We start from the raw sequence: 21912 nt of genomic DNA, 5'->3' as shown, positions 1-21912 counted from the left end.
TTCATCTTCAAAATGGGATAATATGGTTACTGGTCATCAAGATCAGACGGATAAAATACGTAAGGTGATTAGCAAATTGGGTCCCGCGGTCAAGTCTGCACAAGTGTCGGCTGTCTCCATCAGCTCCTGAGGGCACAGAGAGACAGCCAGCGCCCTACTGTGACTGCCTCAGAGTGACACCCCCCCCCCCCATCCTGCCCCCTCACCTCAGGGGTCAGCGCGTTGTTGTCCGAGGTCTGGCTGGACAGCAGGATGTGCGTGAAGCCCTCTTCCTTCCGCACGACAATGTCCCGAAAGCGACAGTTGCTTTCGTTCTGGCGGACGCTGTACCTGAGCCTCTTGTCAAAGACGTAGTCCTTCTCCGCTTCCAGCTTCCTCTTCACAGGGCTGTGCAGGTTTAGTCCCCCGTTGGTCAGAGCAGAGCCTTCCAAAATCAGAGGAGCAAAGTGAGAAACTGACTGGGGAACAGTCACACAGGAGTGTCATCAGAGAACGCTCAGATTTTCACGGAAAGGGTCCGATGTGGCCGGGACCCGTGCGCAGCTCTGTTCTGGGTGGTGAAGGGCCTGGGGCTTAACGGCTACATCTCCAAACTTGGAAGAGCCCAGACAGGGCTCTCTGTGAATGACCCCATGCAATCCTTGATTCCCTCTCCCACACATCCACCCGTGAGCACCCAGCTTCTGCTTGGGTGCCTTCAGCAACGGGGAACCCGACAATGGCCACGAAACAAAACAAACAAACAAAAGCAAAAAACTGCAGCTTTACTCATAATAAACAAAAATCAGAAGCAACCAATATGCCCTTTACTAGGTGAATGGATAAACAAACTCTGGTTCATTCACACAATAGAATATTTGGCATAAAAAGAAATTCATTATCAAGTCACAAAAATACATGAATGAATCTGAAATGCGTATTACTAAGAAGCCACTCTGAAAAGGCTACACATTACATGATTCCAATTATGTGACACTCTAGAAAAGGCAAAAGTACAGAAACAGTAAAAAGATCAGTGGTTGCCAGGGGTTCAGGTGGAATAAGAGGAGGGTGGAATTGGTGAAGCGTAGGGGATTTTTTGAGGGCAGTGAAACTACTCTATATGATACTATGATGGTGAATATGAGACATAAAGCATTTGTCGAAACCTGAAGAACTACAGCATAGACAGTGAACCTTAAAGTATGCAAAATTTTTTTTTAAAAATTAAGAGATGGGGGGAATCCAAGGATGGAATGCAGAATGTGATAAAAGAATCTAACTGTATGACAAATGTATGAAACCACCTCCCTGCAGAGGGGTGGGGGGGGGGGAAGGCACTGACCTAAGTAACTTTAGGAATGAGTGGAGTCTGTAAGACTAAAGGCAAAACAACCTGCACAGAAGCAGTGTACTCCAGCTGATAAAGTTGATCTCATGGAGGTAAGTACGAGTTAACAATTCTGACATTATACATGAATGCTGGAGTTGAACAATTACATAAATGGATGGCAGATGGGAAGAAGAAGGTTTCTCAGTGTTGGAGTGGCAGTTTACAGAGAAGCAAGGGGAGGGGGCTAGAATGAGCAACGTGGTAATGGATGACCATTGAAGACCTCAGTATGAACTCAATACAGATACAGATGGTTACATTCAGAAATATTTACAGATAAGCGTGTACAAACAGGTTAGTATATACATGTGTATTTCCTTGCTCTGTCAGCTGAGAGGGCTCAGAGTCTGACATCCCAATAGCAGTGAGCACACCTGGGGCCCAGAGCTTGGTTTCATTCTCAATAAAAGGAACCAGGGCTCTCTGGAGAAATGGCTGATTCCAGGACTGGGGCGAGAAACATGCAAGATAAGTTTGCAGAGGCTGAAAGGAAGGAAGTACTAAAAAAAGAATAATAATAAATAAATAAATAATAACAACCACCTTCACAATGATGGGGGTATGTCAAAAGGACACAGGAGCCAACTGAAAGAGCTCCCCATGGCCAAAGACGGCAGAATTTGAGCAACGACATAAAGTCATATGTATTACGTTATAATTGAAAGTACAAAATAAATATCCATGAGTCCATACCGATATAATTCAATGAGATTGAATAAATGGGAGACAAGAGCCAAATCTCCCATGGAGAAGAATTCCAAACAGTTTATGTAGATGCTCTGCTCTCAAGGGGGTAGAACATAACTTCTTTAAGGGCGGGCTGCACAAAGTGACTTCCTTCCAAACGGTGTAGAAAGTTGGGAGGCTCAGGGGGCAGAGTAACAGTGGAGAAACCTGACTGCGGCAGATGGAGAAGTCAAAGCCTTGTTGGCCCCGTGATCAAGACCAACACCAACAGGGATAAGTCATGGCATGGTGTGCACCCCTGGTACGATGTGAGGAGAAGGGCGCTGGACCTCTGGGGTCTTCCTCTCAGAAACCTACAACCCCAGTCTAATCATGCAGAAAAGGTCAGACAAATCCCAATGGAGAAGAGTTCTACAAAATACCTAATCAGTATACTTCAAAACTGTGAAGGTCATTAGAAACCAGGAAAGTCTGAGAAACTGTCACAGTGCATTGGATCCTAAGGAGACATGACGACTAAATGTGATGTGGGATCAGGATCTCGGAACAGACGTTAGGATAAGGTATGGACTTTAGTTGATAATGATGCATCAATAGCAGGTCATCAGCTGTAACAGATGTACCATACTAGTGAAGATGATCATAATACTAGGAGAGACTGAGTATGGGGTATACATGAACTCTATTATCTTTCCAAATTTTCAGGAAATCCAAAAAAGTGAAGTTTATTTTAAAGAGTACATTTTAAAATTAAGTTAACTTTAAAAAACAAAACAAAAGAAAAAAACCCCAAGAAAACCACTTCCCAGGCAATTCTGACATATAGGGAGGTTTGAGACCCTGGACCAGTGGTTCTTACACTTTTTTTTTTTTTTTAAAGATCATGAACACCTTTGAAACACACCTATCTATCTATGTATCTATCTGTCTATTTATTTTGGCTGTGCCAAGTCTTAGTTGCAGCATGTGGGATCTTTTAGTTGCAGCATGCGGACTTCTTAGTTGCGTCATGCAAACTCTTAGTTGCGGCATGCGTGCGGGACCTAGTTCCCTGACCAGGGATCAACCCCAGGCCCCCTGCATTGGGAGCGCAGAGTCTTATGCACTGGACCACCAGGGAAGTCCCCAGTTGTTCTTACACTTGAGCAGGGATCCGGGTCACCTGGAGAACTGTTAAACCAGCCTGCTGGGCCCACCCCAAGCTGCTGCCCCTGCTCCAGTGACCAGGCTTTGAGAACCAGGGTCTGGATAACGTCAAGGTGGACTCAGATTCTTAGTTAGCATGGGGGGGGTCTTGGAATCTCAAGAACCAAGTCAAAGGCAGGGACCAGGAAATGCTTCCCTGGACCCTTTCCCTGCATACCCCGTCCCCACCCAGACGAGCGCCCAGCCCCGAAGGGGCACAGAAGCAGCAGTGCCTCTGTCACCTGACAGCCTCCAAGAAGCCTCCTCATTTTGTACTTTTCCATCACCCACAGCAACTGGCCTTGGTCAAACACCGTGATGTGAGTAAATGATTCAATGAACTCCGGAAAGTAAACGCGAGCATTTAATTAAAAGCCTTGTGTAAAGGGAGCTGTTTCTTCAGGGTCAACCTCCAAACCTCCAGCTCCGCAGAAGCTTCCTAATTAGAGCTGGCAGATCCGTGCTGGGGACCTGCTGGCAGATGTCAGCGCATCACGGGAGCTGCTCTCAGCGGCCACCAGCTCTTGCCCGTGAGAAGTCAGAAGCTCGGGGCTTGGGAAGATCAGTGCTTCCCGGGGCTGGGAGAGGTCCGACTAAACTCCTGCCCCACAACCAAGTCAAGGTGCTGCTTTACAATGATATTAAGGAGGAGGACCTGAGGGTTACCTTTTCTGAGCAGCTCTGTACGCTGTCTCTAAATTCCTCAACAGTCCTACAAAACTGTCATTCTTAGTCCACTTTGCAGATAAGGAGAAGTGAGTCACTTGCTGGGAGCCGTGAAGGTTTTAAGTGGCAGAGCCAGGATTAGAGGCAGCTGCCTCTCCTTTTCTTCAGTAATTCAAAATCTAATTAGGGGCTTCCCTGGTGGCGCAGTGGTTAAGAATCCGCCTGCCAATGCAGGGGACACGGGTTCGAGCCCCGGTCCAGGAAGATCCCACATGCCGCGGAGCAACTAAGCCCGTGCGCCACAGCTACTGAGCCTGCGCTCTAGAGCCCGTGAGCCACAGTTACTGAGCCCACGAGCCACAACCACTGAGCCCGCGTGCCACAACTACTGAGCCCGTGCTCCGCAACAGGAGAAGCCACCGCAATGAGAAGCCTGCGCACCACAACGAGGAGCAACCCCTGCACACCGCAACAAGAGAAAGTCTGCACACAGCAACCAAGACCCAACGCAGCCAAAAATAAAAATAAATAAATTAAAAACAATCTAATTAGTTATCACCTCCTATGGGCCAGCTATAAAACTAGATGTTGGAGATGAAACAAAAATCAGAGAAATAAGGTCCATGCCGTCCCAGAGCTTGCTTCAGGCGTGGGAGATGGAAAGTAAACAAGTAGACTAATCGTTACAATAATGACAGATGGGAAAAGATAGGGTGACATGATAAAAAATACTGCATGGGGGGTTCTCTGTGAAGGAGCCCATGGTCTTTCTGTTAAAGCATAAGGAGAAGCAGCCCCTAAGGGACCATCTGACCAAATAATCCATAAAACTATGTGAGGAAAACACACCTGTTTATTCTCTATTAGGACACATGGCTCACATCTCCAACGGTGACTTGGAAGATGCACCATCTCTGGGCCAGGGAAGGGAGGAAGCCTCTGTGAGGGCCCGGATTCACTCACGTACAGCTGCGTTGTTACCTTTCTGGACCTAACTCTGACCTCACACGGAGGTGCTCTCAAGCCCGCTCCTCTTCTGGGGCACCATGCCTCTGGAGAGATGGGGGCAGGCTGGCGGGGAAGGCACCATGGGAAATAGAACATGCCGGAAGCATAGAAGTTTGGAGCTTTGCAGCCAGACAGCATGGGAATCCCAGCCCTGTGTTTGCTCATCAGGAGAAGCTAGAAGCCACACGAGCCCTTGAGTGTCGTCTCCTCTGTCATAAGATGGGGTTAGTGGTACCTGCTTTTCAGGGTTGTTCGGAGCTAATTTAACTAAGGAACCGATATGGGATTAGCAAGTGTCTGGCTCATTCCAGGCGCTGCAGAAATGTTAGCTAAAGGATGCCAAGTCATTCCAAAAATGAGGAATTAGCTGGTGAGTCCTTGTAGCCCCGCCTCTCGCACTCCCAGCCCCACACGCTCCCTCCAAGCCCGGGGAACAGACCCAGGAGAGATGGGTGAACACGCTGGTGAGCCCGAAGGCCAGAGTGAAAACCCAGTGGTGGACGGCGTTCAAAGCCCCACACCCTGTCCTCTCAGGGCTGCGAGGCTGGAGGTCACTATCCCTCCTCTGTGCTCCCACTTCCCGCACGTGGATGATTGCGAAGTGCAGGGACACGTGCCGTGCTTCTGGGACAAAGGACCTGCCCCCCCACTCCCCGAATCAGGCTAGTTTCCTTCCTTCCACTCCCTTCAAGCCTTCTCACATTCCTCCCTTCAGAGTACAAAGGAGTATTTCCCATTAGGAAGGCTCCATAAAATCATGCTCTGACACAGCCCCTCTGCTCCAGACGTGCAGAGGTGACAGAGCAACACTGGGCTCACACACAACCATCTCTGTGTGTGTGAGGCAGAGCACCAGCACAAAGCTCGACGTAGGGGTGGGGGCCACGGGTGCTGGGCGGGAAGGGGACCCAGGGGGCAGCAGAAACCAAGCCTCCCACTCGAGATGGGAGGAGGGATCCAGGGGATGGAAGCCAGGCGATGGTGTGATGCCCTCCCACGAAGGCAGAACAACAGTGACAAAACCACGTGCTGTCCACGGCCAAGGCTTTATCGGGAGCTCTGCGCCAGGTGGAGGGAGAGACAGGAAGCAAAGAAAGACAAAAACCAACTTCCCTCTTGAAATGAGCCTGTACGCCAAAATTCTGAAATAGGAAGATATATAATGCTCAGAATTCTAGCCAATAAAATCAATACTGGTGACATGAATGAATCCAAATCAGATAAATTGAATATTATGAGACAATCTGACAAGGACTTTAGGATAGGAATGTTTAGAATGCTAAAAGTGATAGATGTGAGAAAAAGAGTCATTTAAAATAAACAAGAAATTCTCAGACAAAAGCAGACAGAAAGGAAAAGAGCACAGGGGTAAGGTAAAGAACTAGTTAAAAAGCAAATGACAAACAGGAAAAAATTTGCATATCACAGATAAAAGATCCTCAAATTGTAAAGAAATTTTAAACAGTGAGGACAAAAAGACCAAAATTCCTCCAGGAAAAAAACGGACAGAAGACATGGACAGATAATCCACAAATACTACATAAAAATAGCCCTTAAACGTAAAAAAAGATTTCATCTTCACTCAAAAGAATAATGCAAACTAAAACTCGTAATAAAAGAAATGAAAGTTAAAACTACACTGAGATACCATTTCTTACCCATTCACTTGGCAAAAGTTCAGAATCTTGACAGTATACTCTTCTAGAGAGGATGTGGGGAGTTGGGCATTCTCTTAATTGTGGGTGGAATGCAAAATGGTACAACTACTATGGAAGGGAATTTGGCAACATGTGAGAAAACTGTTCATGCATGTACTCTCAACATAGCAATCCCACTTCTGGAAACATAACATAAAAATATACCAAAAATATATATATATTTATTACTATTATTACTATTATTATTTTTATATATATTATTCCTTACAGCATTATTCACAATTGCAAAATATCGGAACTACCTAAACTTCCAAGCATAGATTAGGGATGTAAACTATGGTGTATCCACACAATGGAATACTATGCAGCTGTAAAAAGAATGAAAACTATTTCTATGAATTAATGAGTGATTTCCAAAACATATCTTCAAGTAAAGAGAGGCAAGGTATAAAAGTATTTTACCTTTAGTGTAAGAAAGAAGGGAAAATAGATAAATCTGTTTATTTTTGCAAAAAGAAACAGAGGAAGAATAAGTCAGAACACAATGAAACTGGATACCCACAGTGGTTGACAGAATAGAGCAGAAGGGATGGGGAAGGAGTATAGTTCTCTTCTACACTTCTCTGAGTATAGCTGACCCTTGAACAACGCAGGGGTTAGGGGCGCCAACCCCATGCAGTAGAAAATTTGCATATAACTTTACAGTTGGTCCTCTGTGTCCACAGTTCTGCATCCATGGATGCAACCAACCATGGATCATGTAGTACTTATTTATTCAAGGGGAAGGACGATCAATACAAATAACTTTTGGACTCAATATAATGACTGATATACCCTCAAACAAATCCTGAATTCTTCTTAGTGGGTTTGCTTTTCGTAAGGGTAAGGGTGGAGCAATTCTAAAATTATTTTATGAGAATTATAGGGTGAGCAAATGAGTAATTGTGTGATGTTATGGAGAAACAGGGTTCTCTCTGTGGAAGAAGGGACACACAAATATGGAATGTGGGAAGGCAAGGAAGAACTCAGTGGGATTAGAATGAAATTGGAGGTATCGGTATGAACTCACGGCTTTTAAAATTATATCTATTTCCTAGCTCCACTAGCTGAAAGGGCTTAGAAAAAATGAAGATCTCATAGCAATGAGCACACTTAGACCCCAGATGTTGGCTTCTAAATACCATCCTCACTAAAATAATCCAGGACTTCCCAGAGAAATGGCTGCTTCCAGGGCTGGGACAGGCAAGGTACAAAGTGGGCTGGAAAGTCTTATTGTACCTGGAAGTAAGGAAGTGACCAAAAAAATAACCAGGCATGTCAAAAGGACATATGAGGCAGCTTGGAGGGGTTCCCATTGGCCAAATCTAGGACAATTTGAACATAAAAGTAAATAAGGGGAAGAAATGGATTATAAACCATTGCATAAAATAATAATCTTCAAGTTTGAACTGATAATAGATAGATAGAGATGATGATAGATAGATAGATGAGAGGGAGGGAGGGAGGGAGGAAGGAAGGGAAGAAGGAAAGAAGGAAAGAGATAGATAGGTAAGACAGAGGAAATAATATCATATCAAGTATTTCAGTGGAGATGAATAACTTGAATCTAGTCTTAAGGAAACATCAGACAGACTCAAAATGAAGAACACTCTGTAAAATAACTGGATGGTATTCTTCAAAAATGCCAGTGTTACTGAAGACAATGGAAGACCAAGGAACTGCTCCAGATTAAAGGGAACTAAAGAGACATGACGACTAAAGTCATCATGGGATTCTGGCCTGGATTCTATATTGGAGGAAAAAATATTCTAAAGAACATTACTGGGATAATAGGAAAAAATGGAATAAGAACCAAAGATTAGATAAAAGGATTCTATCAATGTTAAATTTCTTGAATTTCATAACTGTACTGTGTTGACTTGAGAATATCCTTTTTCTTAGAAATACCTATACTAAATATCACTGGGGAGGGAGGGATAAATTAGGAGTTTAGCACAGGGAACTATATTCAATATCTTGTAATAACCTATAATGGAAAAGAATCTGAAAAACAATATATATATGTATATATATACGTGTGTGTGTGTGTATACACACACATATATATAAGAAAAACTGAAGCACTTTGCTGTATGCCTGAAACTAATACAACATTGTAAATCAACTATACTTCAATAAAAACAAACAAACATAAAACAAACCACAGAAAATATTACTGGGTAAAGAGGCATGATGTATGCAATCTACACTCAAATGGTTCAGAAAAAGAATAATAATTTGTATATAATCTGTATAATCATTTGTATATAAGTTCTAAGTGTGTACATATGTGTGAGTCTATATATCTACATATACATGTACAGAAACACACAAACATGTACAGAGAAAGAGAGAGCAGACGTGGCAAAATGTTAAAAACTGGTAAATCCAAAAAGGATTACAATGTTTGCTGTAAGTTTGAAATTATTTTCAACTTATTATTTACAAGCAGGGACAGAGGCCTGAAAAAAATGAACTATCATCAAAATGCTGAGAGAAAATAACTATCAACCAAGAATTTTATACCCAGCTAAAACCACATTTAAAGGACCAAGAAATGGGTATTTTCAGATACCTCAAAACTAAAAGAGTTTATCTACCACAGACTCTAAAAGAATTATAAAGAGAAACTTCAGCAAATCAAAAAGTTAATTCATAGGAAGACAAGAGATAAAAGAAATACAGTTGATTATTTTTAATTTAGTAAATGTAATTCCTGGCTGCAAAAATAATAAAAATAGTTTTTGGTGTTTAACAACACTGAGTGGACAAAACAAAAACAAGAGGCTCATTGAGAAGTTAAAACCAAGTAGGGTCCTTCTTGTTATATCAATAGGAGGATATCACATCTATTAGAAAAAATTCATAGTTGAGTACGTATGCTAAAATTTAAGAATACAAATACAATCTATGGTTAGCTTCCAAGTCAGCTCAGGGAGACGGAACATATAAAATGTACCAATTCACTTTAAAAGTATGAAAAGGGTAGGGGCTGGGGACGGGAGAGCGAGCAGAGAAACAGAATGATAATATTAAAATGCAAAATAGAATAGAAAAAAATCCAAATATGTTAATAATCACATTAATTTGTGAGCAGGTCAGACTCCTATATTAAAAGATAGAGATGATCAGATTGGAGAAAAGAATAAAAAATCCAGGTGTGTGGAAGATTCCCTAAGGAGAGACTCTTGGAAGACTGAAAAAGGCATCTCAACTCAGCTAGCGGGAGAAGGAAACCTGCCCAATCAACTGAGAAATGGTGGAAATACTCAAAAAGTGTCAAGAAACGGTGCACAGTTGTCACTGTGAGGCAGGAAGAGGTGTGTCAGAAAATGCACTGCAGTTTGTAAGATACACAAAGAAAAACAGAAGCTGTCCCGGGATGAGGGGTGAGCTTTCTGGGAGGACAGAGGGTAAAGGTCTTTGGGAGGCCACAGAGGACTGGACAGACGAGGGACAGACCACAGGACACCACTGCACGCAGCATTAGCCACTCCAGGCAGGGCTCAGCGTCCGTGCCTACGTTCTCCACCAGGAACATATCAAACCCCAGCACCGAAGAGCACCAAGCTTCCTCTGGACGTCGAGGAAGGAAGGAGAAGTTCAGAAAGGACATCAAAGGATGCTATCCCCAGGGGTGGGTGCGTCATCTGTGCTGCTTTCACACTTAGTCTTATTTAGGATCTTGGGCAGCTCTTTGATTGTCGTGGGCAACTGGGCTCGGAGCCATCTACACCTGCCCGGAACAATCTGCGATGGCTACTTCCAAGGTCGGTAGAGCATTATCCTCAAAGTCCTTTCTCTCGATTCCTCACCGTAATGCAACAATCTTATTTTGCTGAGTGCTTATTATGTGATTCACATAGCTTGCGTCGTCCAATCCTAAGAAGAACCCTATAAGACATCGTTTCAGCCACATTTTAGAGGTGAGAAAAGCAAAACCAAAGGTCATGCCACTAGGAAGGGTCAGAATAGGGTTCAAACTCTAAGAATCTTGACTTCAAAAGTGATGCTTGACTCAAGCAACAAGACTCAGAAACCTAACACTGGTCTCGGGCCCTCCCGCTGGTGCTGGCTCTGAGGGATATTCTGCTTTTCTTCCCAAGAGCTCTCCGAACAAAGCAGGAAGGAAAATCTGGGTGCTACACCTGGCTCCAGTGTCACATGGAACTGTTACCAAGCCGAGCTCGTTTTACTGCATCATCATCATCTCTGTACCTGCCTGATGTCTCCACCTAAGGGCGGGCTCTTCGGGGACAAATCTGAGAATCACTCACTCTGTGTCTGCAGGACTGAGCACAGTGCCTGGAAGGCAGCACTGCTCAACGCAGCGTCCATCAAGCGAACGAATGAGCAGAAAACAAACAAAGGAAACTACCTGCAGCAGCCTCCTCACACCACATGGCGACCTCGTATTTAACACTCCTGATTCTGAAACACGTTCCATGTTCATTTCTCAGCCTCTTGGTCACACTTCCAAATCTTGGTATTAGTCGCACACATAGGAACGTTTGTTTCCTGAAATCAGGTTGCTCTCACACCTAGATGACTAACTCGTACTTACATCACACCTGGCCCTTCTTCACAACAGGCAGGCAAGACCTCACCTCTCAAAGATGCTCAGGCAGAGAACGCGGTGTGAGCGCTATGAAGTTTCCTTCCTTTGCGAAGAATATAGTAACACTTTTTTAGGGTGTGAGCCATCAGGACACAGAAGGAAGACGTCTCAAGACCAGAGTCACTCTCTCCCGGAATGCACTTCCTCCCTTGTCCACCTGGTAATGGTCTCCTCGTCCTTCTCAACGCAGCTCTGCTGTGACCTGCTTAGGAATTCTTCCAGAGAAGCTCATCCCTCTTCTAGTGTCTGCTGGTACATCTTTTTTTTTTTTTTTTAACAGCCTTTACTGCCCCTCCCTCCATCCATTCAGCATGCAGTTCATGAGTGTCTAGGACAAACCTGGCTCCTGGGATACAATGACGGGCAGAGCGATGGATCCTGCGCTTAAGAACTTACAGTCTGATTCAGCGCTGTCCTAGAGAACCCCCTAAAATGCTGGAAATGTTTGATATCTGCACTGCTCAACAGAGTAGCCAACAGCCACATATGGCTATTGAAACTATAAAACTTTCATCTAATTTTAATGCACTGAATTCTAACTTTAACCACATGTGGCTGGTAGCCACCATACTGGACAGTGCAGGTAATCACGCTGCAGGATAATTACCTTGCATACCTTGCAAATCCTGACATACCTTTTCTGGCACATCTGGCTCCGTCTTCACCTGCACACAGATTCTTAAAGGTAAGAGCCATGTTAGCCATTCCTGTATCTTTAGACTCAGTGCAACCCAGCACACAGAAGTGGCTCAATCACTGCTGCATAAATGAATGGGTGGACAAAGGAGCAAGTGCTAAACACATAACAGAGGACCTAGAGAAGTTTCTATCTCCTAACCAAAACTGGGAGAGTGAGAGCGAGAGGCTGGAGAGCAGGATAAGGAAATTGTGATGGATCTGCTGCTGTCCCCACAAAAAGGTGCAAATGTTAGGCACCTCCCTTCTGGTCCTTTTCCCCCAGCATCCCCGTCACGATCACCATCTCGGGAAGCAGACACGATTCACAGAGATAAGCGAGGGCTGGGAGCCCCCAGAGGGCACTTCACACTGGAGCACCTTCGGTTGCAAGGTGGGGAGAGGGTTGGGCGGAGGGGAGGCTTAAAAGAAACAAGAGAGAAGACTCATCAGTTCCGCAGTTGACGGAAACCATCCTTTGTTGACTGCGGGGTTAGGGTTTTCCAGCTGCAGTTCTTAGAAGAGAAAGTGATAGTTTTTGCGCTTGAGAACCATTTCCTGGTCTGTGGTTGACTCACCGGAGATCCCTAAAGCGTGGACCGGTCTGAGGGTGCACTGGGAGGGGAAGTATGAGAGTGCAGCGTTACCACACCGGGGCCTTCTTGTCTCTGCCCGTCAGAAGGCATGAGGTGCCGCCAACAGATGCCGCAGGTGGGGACGGCAGCGCCTTTCCGCAGAAGCGGGGCTGGGGGTCAGATCTCTAGAGGTGGGTGGGTGGGCCGGGGGCAGTGCTGAAGTTGAAAACACCCTCCAATCACGAGTTCAAAGAGCCCAACATACACTCAGCACCTGCACCAGTCACTTCACAGCTGGTCAATGTCCCAGCCCCTAACTGTCACCATGGACAGAATCCCTGATCTCAGAGCTGAATTCAACAGCAAGGCTTGAATTTACAGGTACATTAAAAAAAAAAATCTTCTTTAAGGCATTACGCTAAGTGAAATAAGTCAGAGAAAGACAAATACTGTATATCACTTATATGTGGGATCTGAAAAAATACAACAAACTAGTGAATATTACCAAAAAAGCAGACTCAGACCTCAAGAACAAACTAGTGGTTACCAGGGGTGGGGAAGGGGCAGTATAGGTGTTGGAAAGTGGGAGGCACAAACTATTGGGTGTAATCAGGCTCAAAGATGTACTGTACAACATGGGGGATACAGCCAATATTTTGTAATAACTATAAATGGACTGTAATCTTTAAAATTGTATTAAAAAATAAATTAGCCAAATTAAAAGAAAATCTTCCTTAGCCATGTCAGTCACCATCTGGCATGTTATAATCATGCCCTATAAAATCTATACACTAGGAATTTCAAGAAAGCTTAGGCTCCCAAATCACTTCAAACTGTCAGGAGTGATGATGGTCATACATCTGACGATGTCTATTGTCAGTTGTCTAAACGTTTTAAACAGCAGAGCCTGAATTCAAAATGTAAAATAACCTGATTAAAAGGAAACTTTTCTACAGGTGAAATCACAGCTCCTGGGTTAAACCCCACCCAAGGCCACGCTGATGCTCAAAGCATTACTAGACCAGAATGCTGGCACCCGGCAAAAGACTCCCTAGGGTCTCCAAAGCAGAAAGCGACCCCACCCAAAAGTCACTTTCTCATCTGTTTTTGTCACTCCTCTGCTCACAAACTCTACCTTCTGGCCTCACCCTATTTTCGAAGCTCATCTCCCACTCCTACCCCTTAAACACCCTCATTGCCAGGATGATGTGAAGTTTCCTGCTTCTGGGCCATCTTCAGCTGTCCCTTGGCCCAGAATGCTGCTTCCGTCCACCTTCACACCTGGAATCCTTGGGGCCACCTGAAATGCTTCTCTTCCAGGCAGCTGACCTTTCTTCCCCAAGAGTAGCCACCCCCGGGGGCCTTGACGGTGGTCTGTCTGGGCTCTTCCCGAGCGCTCAGCACACTCGGCTTTGCAGCTGGCCATCTGGGAGCATCTGATCCCTTAATTAGCTTAATAAGTTCTCTGGAAGATGAGGCTTGTCATCTCTAATCCCCAGTTCCCAGCACACAGTGGGTACAAAGTAAATGCCTCTTTTTCCCTACTGAATTGTAGGAAAAAATAATGATCTCAGAAGGCTAATGATCTCGGAAGAGCCAACTCTGACTACCGCTGAGGACACAAGTGACAGGGTCAGGCACCCCACCACCCAGAAGTGGGGCCTCTTGAGTTTGCCTTGCTGGTTGACATGAACAGAATGACAATGAATATCCTGGTGCTGATGAGAAGGCAACAGGGCACATGGCGGTAGGGAGGAAAGCATGCCTTTGAGTAAAGGGAGAGGCCCCATCAGCAGCAAGCCTGCCACCTAAGAAAGGAGAGAAGAGAAACTAACATCCACCAGCACTGCCTGTGTGCAGGGACTCACCATTTAATCCTTTGTGGTGGGTACTGTTATCCCCCTAGCACAGAGGTGAAAACCAAGGCTCCAAAGCTGGAAACACTTGCCTAGAGTCACTGGCTCAACAAGAGGCAGTCTGTACTTGAACTCACAGACCCTCTGTCTCCAAAGCCCACCCTCACTCTTTCCAGTCTCTTCCTCACCACGATGCCTCCAAAACCCACAACAACCTTACAGGAGAAATCCCAAAGCCCTTTATGTAAGTAGTCCTTCTGTTAAGAAGTCCGCTGCATTTTCTCTTCCACAGCGAAGGACTACACAAAATACAGAACATGTGACCCGAATGAAACACACTCTGCTGAAAAGGACATGCAGTGCCCTTGAGGGAGGACAAGCAGGGTCTGAGCCCATGGGCTTAATTAGGAGCCGGTGAGACTGCGTGACTATTAAGGGTGGAGAAAGAAGCGCAGCCAGCAGGGCCACGGGCAGGTGGAGAGAACAACTGTCAGAGAAAACTCTGGAAAGGGAATCCTTCAGGTGCTCTCAGGAGCCCTGACAAAACGTAGGCTCTCCGTGCCACATTACCAGGAGCAGGTGTGCAATGTGAGAACGTGAGCCAGTCCGCCTGGGGTGGGAGGTGCAATGGGTGGACTTGACAGACATGCGACGATTCACGGGGGCTCAGGACCCCCGCGTCTCCAAGCAGGAGAGGTTTCTTGCTTCTCTCTCTGGTCCATCCATTCATTCACCCCCTCATTCGGTAGGTGTTTCTGAAGCACCTCCTATGTGCCCGGCAGTGTTAGGTGTTGGAACTACAAGTGGAAGCAAAACTAGAGACCATCCCTGCCCTCATGAGCTGACAATCCAGAGGGGGAGGCAGCGACTATTCGAGAAATCAGGCTGCGACCATTACAAACCGAGGTACGTGCCGTCAGCGAGGAAACACGGTTCTAGGTGTGGAAAAAACGGGAAGCTGACCTACCCTGGGAGTCAGGGGAGTTTCCATGGCGGGGTTTGCTGCTTAGTGAGCCATGAAGGATGAGCAGAGGTTAAGTGCCCACCGGAGGGCGGGCAGGAAGGGGCATACACGTGCACAACACGGGGAGATGGCGTGGAGAAGGATGCAAGCGAGGGCAGACCAGAGAGGCTTCGCAGGGCTGGGGAGTGTGAGCTGCACAAGGGACTCTCTCAGCTCCTTCCAGAAAGAGTCCCAAGCACCCTCCTACTGCAGGCTCTATCCACCCAGTTCTTAAGCCAACACTGCAGCTTCAGCCTCCCCTGCAGGGTGGTCCAGAATTGGCTGGGCCGCCGTGTTCTTTGCGATGTGGTATCATGCACCCACACGCTGATCCTTGCCTTTATGCTTCGGTGGGCGCTGTCATCTTCTCCCACAGGCCCTGCCTTTTTCCTTGCTCATTCTGGCTCATGCTATCAGACTCAGCTTGCATGTCACCTCCTTCAGGAAGCCCTCTCCTAACTACCTTCCCAAGCTGGCTTAGGCACTCCTGCTTGTAACTCCCTCAATATCTTCTGTCTCTCCACCATGCTATGTGGGATTGCAACTATGTCTCAATAGTTCCTGGTATACAGTGAGTACAGCTGCGTTAAAAAATATAACAAGGGATTAACATATACAATATATAAAATGCTCTGAAAAACAAATAGGAAAACACAAAGACCCAGCTAGAGAAACGAGCATCGGATTCAAATAATATAGCTAATATTTATCAAATGTCTACCATATGCCAGGTAATAGTCTAAGGGCTTTCTATGAATGAATTCACTTATTCTTTACCAAACCCCATGAGGTATGATTATATCTACATTTTTATGAATGAAGAATACGGCCCAGAGAAGCCAAGCAATTTGCCTGAAGCCACATGGCCAAATGCCTTGGTCCACCCACCATACTGAGTGTCACCTCCTGCTCTACTTGGCAGGACGATACTCGGGCCCCTCCCAGGGAAGGAAACACAGGTGGGGGGAACGTGAGAAGATGCTCACCCTCATTTGTAAACTAAAATCAAAACAACAGAGCTTGGAGAAGCATGATGAAGACTGGCAGCAGCCAGAGCTGGCAAGAGTGTGTGCCTTGGGAGGCATCTTGAACGCCCAACAGAGAGAGGACAGCTAAGTCCCCGCACACCATGAAACCCCAGGCAGCCAGAAAGGGGAGGCACATCCACATGCCTGACACAGATGGAGTTTTAAATTTAAAACAAGATGTTCTCACCACCTCCAGTCTTTACCCAGATGCCACCTTCTCAGTGAGGCCTTGGCGTCTCACATGTGTGTGCTCGTGCGCCTGTGTGTATATACACCCACCACACCCACAGACGTGGGATTATTCTTGTTCATCATTCCTTCAACAGATATTTCAGCAAACAGAACATTTTTACACATATAATATATAATGTGTAATAAATAAATATATATATATATATATAATTTGCATAAGCTTAGAGAGTGGTCCAGAAAGATCTATAGGGAAATATTAACATCAGTCACCTCTAAATAGAATTTGGGAAAAAAGAAGGGGGGAACTTGAATTTTTTAAAAGCTTATACTTTCCATAGTGTTTTAATGTTTTAAACTGAAATAAGTTACTTTTTAACTTTAAAAAGGAAGGAAAGAAGGAAGGAAGGAAGGAAGGGGGCAGGGAGGGAGGGAGGGAAGGACGGAAGGAAGGAAAGGAGGAAGGGAGGGAAAGAAGTCGGGGGGAGAAAAGGGAAGGGGCATTTTGGGGACCTGCAGTTAGATAGGCCACCATCCCAATCCATTTCTCTCTCATGAAACCACCCTGAAATAGCAGTGAAGGAATAAATTTTTAGAAAGATATAAATACTCACAAGAAAAAGAGCAAGAAGGGACAACAGTGGACAATGCACTTCACCACGTGGACAGGAAATGGGAAGAGGGAGGGCCAAGGTGACCGAGCTGAAGTTTCCTCCAAGTGCCCAGGGAGGGGACGGGATGAGGCGGGGGTCGCTCCCCCAGAGCCTCTACAGCTCAGGACTTAGAGACGCCGAGGACCGGGGAGCGTGGCCGTGCCCAGCCATGGACTCCAGGGGTGGGGAGGCCCCAGAACCAAGTCAGAACTGCAGGAAGGCCCGGGGGCACCATAGAGGGTGCTGGGCTGGGCAGCCGGAAGCTGACAGGTGGCAGCAGTAGAGGGCAGTCACAATTCCCTTCTCCACCTTCACCACTGACATACAGGCCACGAGGAGATTTTGCTATTTCTGTCTTTTCTGACAGTTCATCCATAATTTAGGATCAGAAAGTCATCAGGAAACCCTAAGTCAAAATGTAGGATCAGTCCTTCCATTGATGACCTGCGCAGCAGCTGGTCCTGTAAGTACAACTAGGGTCAGGTCCTCAGGCATCCAGGCATTGCCCACCCTGGCCCCGCCAGCCTTCTAGAAGTCACCCTGAGTCTTTCCCTAAACACACCAGCCCCTTGGCCAAGCCCACCTCCTCCCCAGCCTGCAGGCACACCTTGCCCTCGCCTCCATCCTCCTTTGTCAAGGCTGGCAGCACACCCCCCAAGTTCAGAGATGGGAGCAGACAAGCCACAAAGAGTCGATGAGTATGTGGAGAAAAGACCCAACCTCAGTGATAAGTAAAGAAATGTAAATCAAAGAGAGACCGAAGTTCCCCCTTTTTTACCCCCACAAACAATGCTGGCAAGACAGTGGCAAAACTACAAATCAGACCTTGCTGGTTATTGTTAAATATTTGTACAGTCTTCTTTTTTTTGCCAGGGAGAGGGGTAAAATCACCAGTACGATCCTGCCTCTGGGAATTTATCCTAAGAAAACAATTGAGAAATAAAACAAGATAAAACCAAAGTAGTTTAGACCCAACCTAAATGTCCAAAGACAAGAGACTAAGTAAAATACTGTATGTTCTCTTGAAAAAATATAATGGCATGACTAAAATTATAAACATGAAGACCTGCCCAATATGGAAATAGGCATATGCTATACTGAGCATATAGTATATGCTATACTCATATTCTACTGAGTAGAAAAATGAAAATGCAAATGTTGTCATACAAAGTGTTTTCCACACACACAGACACAAACACACACGCACATGCACACACACGAGCAGAACAGGCTTTTTCCCACTGTGTGATTAGGGTCTGGTGAGAAAGTCAGATATCACACATTAAGGCAGTGTAAGAAAGTTTTAAAAAGCCCTGGATCTCAATAAAAAAAAAAAAAAAAAAAGCTGGGTCAGAATTCCGACTCTACCACATTACCCTCTGGAGGTCCTAACTTCTGAAAGGCTCACTTTCCTCACCTGTAAACTAGGGATGAAAAGATGACCTACTTCATAGAGCTGTCAGGATTGCCTGAGCTACTGCATGTAAAATCCTGAGCCCCGCACCTGACGCACAGCAAGGATGTAATAAATACCTGTTATTGATGCCATTGCCGCTACTGTCATTATTAGCGAGGCTCAAGCATTCGGAGGGCTTGAGCCAGCTTGTCTAAGATAAATGCTGATGTGGGATGCGTCACACGGAGCCGCCTTGTGGAATTCAGAGAGTGCTTCCTGTCTTGTGGGACCTGCTGCTCACCTCCCATCTCTGAGATCAACAAGCAAACTTAAGCCAACTTCAGTGCCCGCCAGCCATTTACCAGTCCACACCAAGCAGATGATTCCATTTACATGCACTGTCTAATCCACAGGACAAAATTCGTGTTTCCTTGTTACCAACTGGTTTCTGCCCATACAAGAATAGAAACCCACGTGCCTCAACTTTCTGCCCTCCAAATTCTCCTACGTGCCAGTGGTCTGCTGAATAATGCACCCCCAAAGATGTCCTCATCCTAATCCCCAGAACCTGGGAATATGTGACCTGACGTGGCAAAAGGAACTTTGTAAATGTGATTGAGGCTCTTGAGATGAGGAGATGACCCTAGGTTACACTGAGTGGGCCCAGTATCATCACAAGGGTCCTTATAAGAGAGAGGCAGGAGGGGCGGAGTCAGAGAAGGGGATGTGACAATGGAAGCAGAGGTCAGAGAGATAGATGCAGGGCCACAAACCAAGGAATGCGGGCAACCTCTAGAAACTGAAAAAGACAAGAAACCCAATCCTCCCCTAGAGCCTCTAGAAGGAGCACAGCCCTGCCAACCCATTTTAGACTTCTGATGTCCAAAACTCTAAGAGTATAAATGTGTGTTGCTTTAAGCCACCCGGTGCGTTACAGCAGCTGCAGGAAACTCGTATGTGCTGTTGGTCCACTAAGAGCGCTTGGATTTCGTAGGTGGGATCTGGTGTTCAGGAGTCGCACTGTGGCTCTATTCCAGCTCCACCTCCTGCTGCACTTGGACAAATCTGAGAGGTGTGGGGAATGGGGGCATCTCTGCGGACAGCACTGAGGAGGGTCCCTAACACGTGGCAAGCACTAGCCATTTTTTTTATTCTACTTGTTGTTTCTTTTCCTTTTTGTCTGAAACAGCTTTGTTGAGATATAATTTACATACTCTAAAATTCACCCATTCAAAGTATATAATTTAGTGATTAGCAAGTGTATTTGCAGAGTTGTGCAACCATCCGTCATTCCCCGTTCCTTTCATTCTCCCAGCCTCTGGCAACCACTAATCTACTTTCTGTCTCTATAGATTTGCCTACTCTGGACCTTTCAAATAAATTGTCATACAGTAAGTGGTCTTCTGTGACTGGCTTCTTTCACTTAGCGTTGTGTTCTCAAGGGTCATCCAGGTTGTAGCCTGTGTCAGTACTTCATTCCTTTTTATGACTGAGTAACATTCCATTGTATGGATATAACAAATTTTGTTTACCCTTTCATCAGCTGATGGACGCTGTTGACTTTTATTTTTTGCTATTTCTTCTACCACTGAAATAAACTTTGATAATTAAGGGAGTTCCCTTGAAGTGTTGTGAGTGTGCGTGTGTGTGTGTGTGTGCCTTTTAATCTAAAGCCTAGAATTTAAAAAAAAAATGATATAAATGAACTTATTTACAAAACAGAAACAGACTCACAGATTTCAAAAACAAACTTACGGTTACCAAAGGGGAAAAGTGGAGGGGAGGAATAAATTAGGAGTTTGGGATTAACAGACACACACTACTATGTATAAAATAGACCTACCAACAAACAAGGACCTACTGTATAGCACAGGGAACTCTGCTCAATATTCTGTGATAACCTACATGGGAAAAGAATCTGAAAAAGAATGAATATATGTATACGTATAACTGAATCACTTTGCTGTACATCTGAAACTACCACAACACTGTAAATCAACTAGACTCCAACAAAATTTTAAAAAATAGAAAATAAAGCTTAGAGGAAAATCCTCAGGACTGGCAATTCCATCTCCCTAGAATGCCAAGCCAGCATCTTTGGAACCACTGAAGATATCTCATAGGAAGACTCAGGGATGTTGGCCAGAATGCTGCCCTAGGACCCTGGGGAGAGCTTTGCTGGTTTGAACCTAAATCCCTGAAGTGTCTTTTTATAAAACGGGTCACAGACCTCTGAGAGCTTCAGCATCGCCAGACCAGGCACCACCTAGCTCCTCCCTTTGGCACTCCGTGTCCCCACCCCTCTGAGCCTCAGTTTCCCCATCTCTAAGCAAGGCTAATCATAGCTAACCTTGTTGTGATGCTATGTTGTCAAGTTGCTAGGTCAGAGAGCCAGTGAGGGGATTAAATGATATGCACTGGTTAAACACAAACAGTGAGGCTTCCGCTACAGTGGGAGCCCAGCACCACATTATCAGCACCATTTATGGAGACTGGCTCTTTGTAGGGCCAGTGCAGGTGGAGCCGGAACCCTGGTCCTGGGGGTCCACCCCGGTAGGGAGGACTAGCTTTTCACCAACATCTGCAAACTGAATTTTACCATTGTTTTGAGACCCTCTGCAGACAATGTACCCCTCTCACAGCTTGTGACTGGGGAGGGGTGGGACTTCTACTCCCCACTCCCCGTCTTTTGTTCACCACTGACGAATGGGACTTGGAAACAGTTCCTAAGACTTTTTTTGAGGTAGTTGAGAGAGGAAAACAATATCGGAGCTGGCAGGGAAAGTAATCTGTCGATTTCCGCGAGTCTTGACAGTAGTCAAGATTCTGTCAGCCTCCTCTGGATGCCAAAATCAAATCCGGAAATGGGGAACCCACAGGGAGAGTCGAATTCCCCCTTGGATTTGCCTTGCGTCAGGCTGACAGTCAGATTTTCCATCACAGTCAGGCACTTTCCACTCAGATGCAGTGGCCACGTTGGACAGGTCTGCACATTACCCGTAAAAGGGTTTTAAGTTCATTCATTCACACAAGTTGCTCACTTGCCATGCTTTGAAAGACAAAACCTAAGAACCCCTTAGGCTTTGGTGGTTGTTATGTGTCTGGAAAATGACCCACTTCTGAAAAAACAAAAAGGTTGGTTAAAGTCTGCTGCCTGGGAGTGGGTGTTTGAAGTTTGTTAAAAGAACAGCTGTGCCCAGGGAAACGGATACCTGCCTTCACAAGAGGCCCCACGTGGACACCCTTTTCAGACTTTCTGTGATTCACTAGATGGCTTGGGGCCACTGCCCGTGCCACTGGGGAC

General features: G+C 45.6%; 1 protein-coding gene across 1 annotated transcript in view; it reads right to left on the bottom strand.

Moving 5' to 3' along the window:
• Positions 1-21912, bottom strand: part of CDYL2 (chromodomain Y like 2) — a 175977-nt gene that overhangs the window by 25962 nt on the left and 128103 nt on the right. Inside the window, exon 3 of the mRNA XM_082366355.1 lies at positions 207-424. Within this exon, the coding sequence (XP_082222481.1) occupies positions 207-424 (218 nt within the window). The remainder of the gene's footprint in view (positions 1-206; positions 425-21912) is intronic.

This window comes from Balaenoptera borealis (genome assembly GCF_965194805.1).
Source record: "Balaenoptera borealis genome assembly, chromosome: 19".
NCBI lineage: Eukaryota > Metazoa > Chordata > Mammalia > Artiodactyla > Balaenopteridae > Balaenoptera > Balaenoptera borealis.
The sequence above is the reverse complement of the archived record's forward strand: the minus strand, read 5'-3'. Positions and strand labels throughout refer to the sequence as shown.